Source organism: Pediculus humanus, genomic scaffold (assembly GCF_000006295.1).
Source record: "Pediculus humanus corporis 1103172108221 genomic scaffold, whole genome shotgun sequence".
Classification (NCBI taxonomy): domain Eukaryota; kingdom Metazoa; phylum Arthropoda; class Insecta; order Psocodea; family Pediculidae; genus Pediculus; species Pediculus humanus.
In genome coordinates, this window is record NW_002987791.1 from 49,053 (window position 1) to 52,303 (window position 3,251).

At 18.1% G+C, this 3,251-nt stretch overlaps 1 protein-coding gene across 1 annotated transcript in view; it reads left to right on the forward strand.

The window, feature by feature from the left end:
• Nucleotides 1-599, forward strand: part of Phum_PHUM449680 (uncharacterized protein) — a gene marked incomplete at both ends in the record, with an annotated part of 1,556 nt that extends 957 nt beyond the window's left edge. Inside the window, one exon of the mRNA XM_002429692.1 lies at nt 559-599. Within this exon, the coding sequence (XP_002429737.1) occupies nt 559-599 (41 nt within the window). The remainder of the gene's footprint in view (nt 1-558) is intronic.
• Nucleotides 600-3,251: the final 2,652 nt, after the last annotated feature.

Genomic DNA, 3,251 nt, shown 5'->3' on the forward strand with positions numbered 1-3,251 from the left:
CGAAGACGGTTGCAAAGACGATTTAAATAATCGCCCGAGTGAAAATAGTAATAATAATAATAATAATTTGAACGATGAATATTCTCGATGACCACTTTGATATTATCTTTTTAATTATTGGTATAAAAAGTTTAATAAAAATTTTAATTAAATAAATGTTAAACCTATTATAAATGAGAGAAAAAAAATATCTTTAAAACATTTTTCCAACAAGAAATAAATAAATAAATAAATATTATTATTATTATTAATGCATAAATTTTGAATTTAATTGTTTCAGTTTTAAATATTAAAAAAAAAGTTTAAAGAATTTGATTTTTTTTTTAATTTCACATTCGAATCCTCAGTTACAATAATCAGTTTTATCATTCATTCATTCATTCATTCAACCAATCAATCAATCATTTCTTTTTCCTTTTCTTGGTAAATTCCTTAACGAAGCATTTTACGAGCACACACACACACACACACACATATTTTAATACTAAATAATAATAATAATAATAATGTTAATAAAATTTTCCACAGGATTTCACAAACTTAAATAAAATTATTAAGATAAAGATTGTGGAAAATTATTTCAAGTAATCAATTATTAAAAATTAATATCGAGTTGAATTATCCATAAAATTCATAATTGAACTTTCGATTTACTTCACAATGAGTTTCACTCGATGAAAAGTTTATTCAATGAATTTTCAAAATGGGTTAAATTACCTTATTATTATAATTAAGATAATTTTTTGTTAAATTTTCAACATTAAAAAAATAAACTGCATATACCAAAAAGTTAAGTATACATTTCAGAAAAAAAAAAAAATTAATTAAAGTTGTTTCGTATGTATCGAAAGAGAATCTTTATGTGTTATCGATTCGTTCAATTTCAAAATTATTATCCTATTATTAACATGAAAGTCAATTATTTTTTTTCTTTAAAATAATTTTGAAATGGAAAAAACAATATGATATATTCTGCATTAATATCTTACAAATTTAAATTTTTTTAAAAAGAAATATACTTAAAATAATTAATTTATTAATAAATCCCTAAATAAAAAAAGGGTTTGATACTCTTTATCGAAAAAGAAATTATGATGAAAAAAATTTTCTGATTGGTTTTTAATTTTTATATAAATTAAGTAAAAATATATAAAAATATTTTTACTTATCAAATTATATAAATAAATATTTCATTTAATAATATTTAATATTATAAATATTTTCTCTTCTAATATATGTATGTGTTAAGTGACAGTTTTCAGTGATAAAGATATAACCAACTAAGGTTATCTTTTATTATTTTAATAATTAACGTGAAAAAAACGATCATTATTAAATATTATCATTAAATATTTATTTATTTTTATTAAATTATTAAAATTGTAACGATTCATCCGACAAATATATTATAAATAAATTAATAATTTACCTTGAATATTTGCGAAACGTCGATTCGACTTTGTTTATGTCGTGGTTGAAGATTATGACGTGGTTCTATCGTCGTATGATGTTACAACGCCGCCAAAATAAAAACATTTGAATTTGTTGATTATAAAATAAGAATTTTTTCAAAATTAATAACATTAATAATAAATTTTATTTTTACAAAAAAAAAAAATACATAATAAAAATAATAATAATTAAAAAAATTTTTTTTTGATTATATTTAATATAATTAATTGATTTTAAAACAAAATATTTAAAAGTTTTTAATAATTTTTTGCATGAGTTCTTTTATCCAAAAAATAACCGTTAAAATTAATATGTTTGAAATAAAACAATTGAATTTGAAATTGAAATAATGATGATTAAATACAATAAGTTTATTTATTTAAATGATTCCTTTTTTAAATTAGTACAATTTTGTAAATAGTGCGGAAAATCCCACTCCCTCCCTCCATAATTTTCTTTCTCCCAAAAAAAATGGGATGTACCATTTATAATTTTAATTTAAAAACAAAAGAAAAAGTCAAGATTAAGAACAAACCAAATCAATTGTTGTTGTTGTTGTTGTTGTTTAAACATAAACAAACAAAAACATTATGAAAAAATAAATACATGTATGTGTAAATTAGGTTTTCCTCTCCATCAAAGATAAAATAAAATATATTATATACTGATAACGTTTATCATTCATTCACATAATTTTTTTTTTTTAAAATAAATTTTAATGGTTATTGCTTAATTTAAAATTTCTTTGCTTTTTGTTAATAACAATTTAAATATAATTTTTTTTTTTTAAATAAATAAATAAATTTAAATAATTATTTACAGATTAGGCAAAACAAAACAATAATAATAATAAATCGTTTTCATGTAAGCAGAATTAAATTATTAAATTTTATTATTATTATTATTATTTATTATAAATAAATAAATAAATCGTTAACGAACATTTTTAAAAAAAAAAATTGGTTAAGATAAATATAACAACGATGTTGATATTAATTTTGAAAATTGAGAGAGAAAAAAATTATTGAAGATACATTAATTAATCTGAAAATAAATAAAAAAATATTTATTATTCAAATTAAACGATCGAAGGGTGGGGGTGGGATGGGGTTGGGGTTGGGGGTTATTATAATAAAATTGCGACAATTTTCCCTTCTTCTTCCTTTTTTTTTTTTACTTTTTTAATTGACAAAATACATTAAAAAATACTTTTCCCGTTTAAAGTGGTAGATAAAAATAATTTTTTTAAAGTCATGTTTATTAAATGAAACTTTCAAAATTATTATTATTATTATTATTATTATTATTATTATGAATATTTAATTTATTTAATTAAAATAAAATTATTTAATTAATATGTTTTGCTTCTATGTTTTAAACATTTATTATTTATTAGTCAGAATCATTTTTGTTTTTAATAAAATTTTTACAAACCATAAAATAATAATAATAATAATAATAATAATAATAATTTTAAAATATGTTTTTGTTAACAAAGAAAAGTCGTTGACTTGAAATTTTATAAAAATGTTAATAATAATAATAGTGTGTAATCCAAAAAAAAGGAAAAAAAAAAACCTTTCAAGTACATAAAGGTTAATTTTATTTCTTTTGTATGTGATTAACAATTGTTAATAATACCGTTATTTATTATCATTATTATTATTATTTTACAATAAAATCCTTTTCAAATATTATCATTATTATTGATATTTTTTTCCCCTTCCTTTTTGTTAAAATTCATAAAGATAATAGAAACAAAAAAAAAAAAAATTGAAATTTTTTTTTTAAATTCTCTC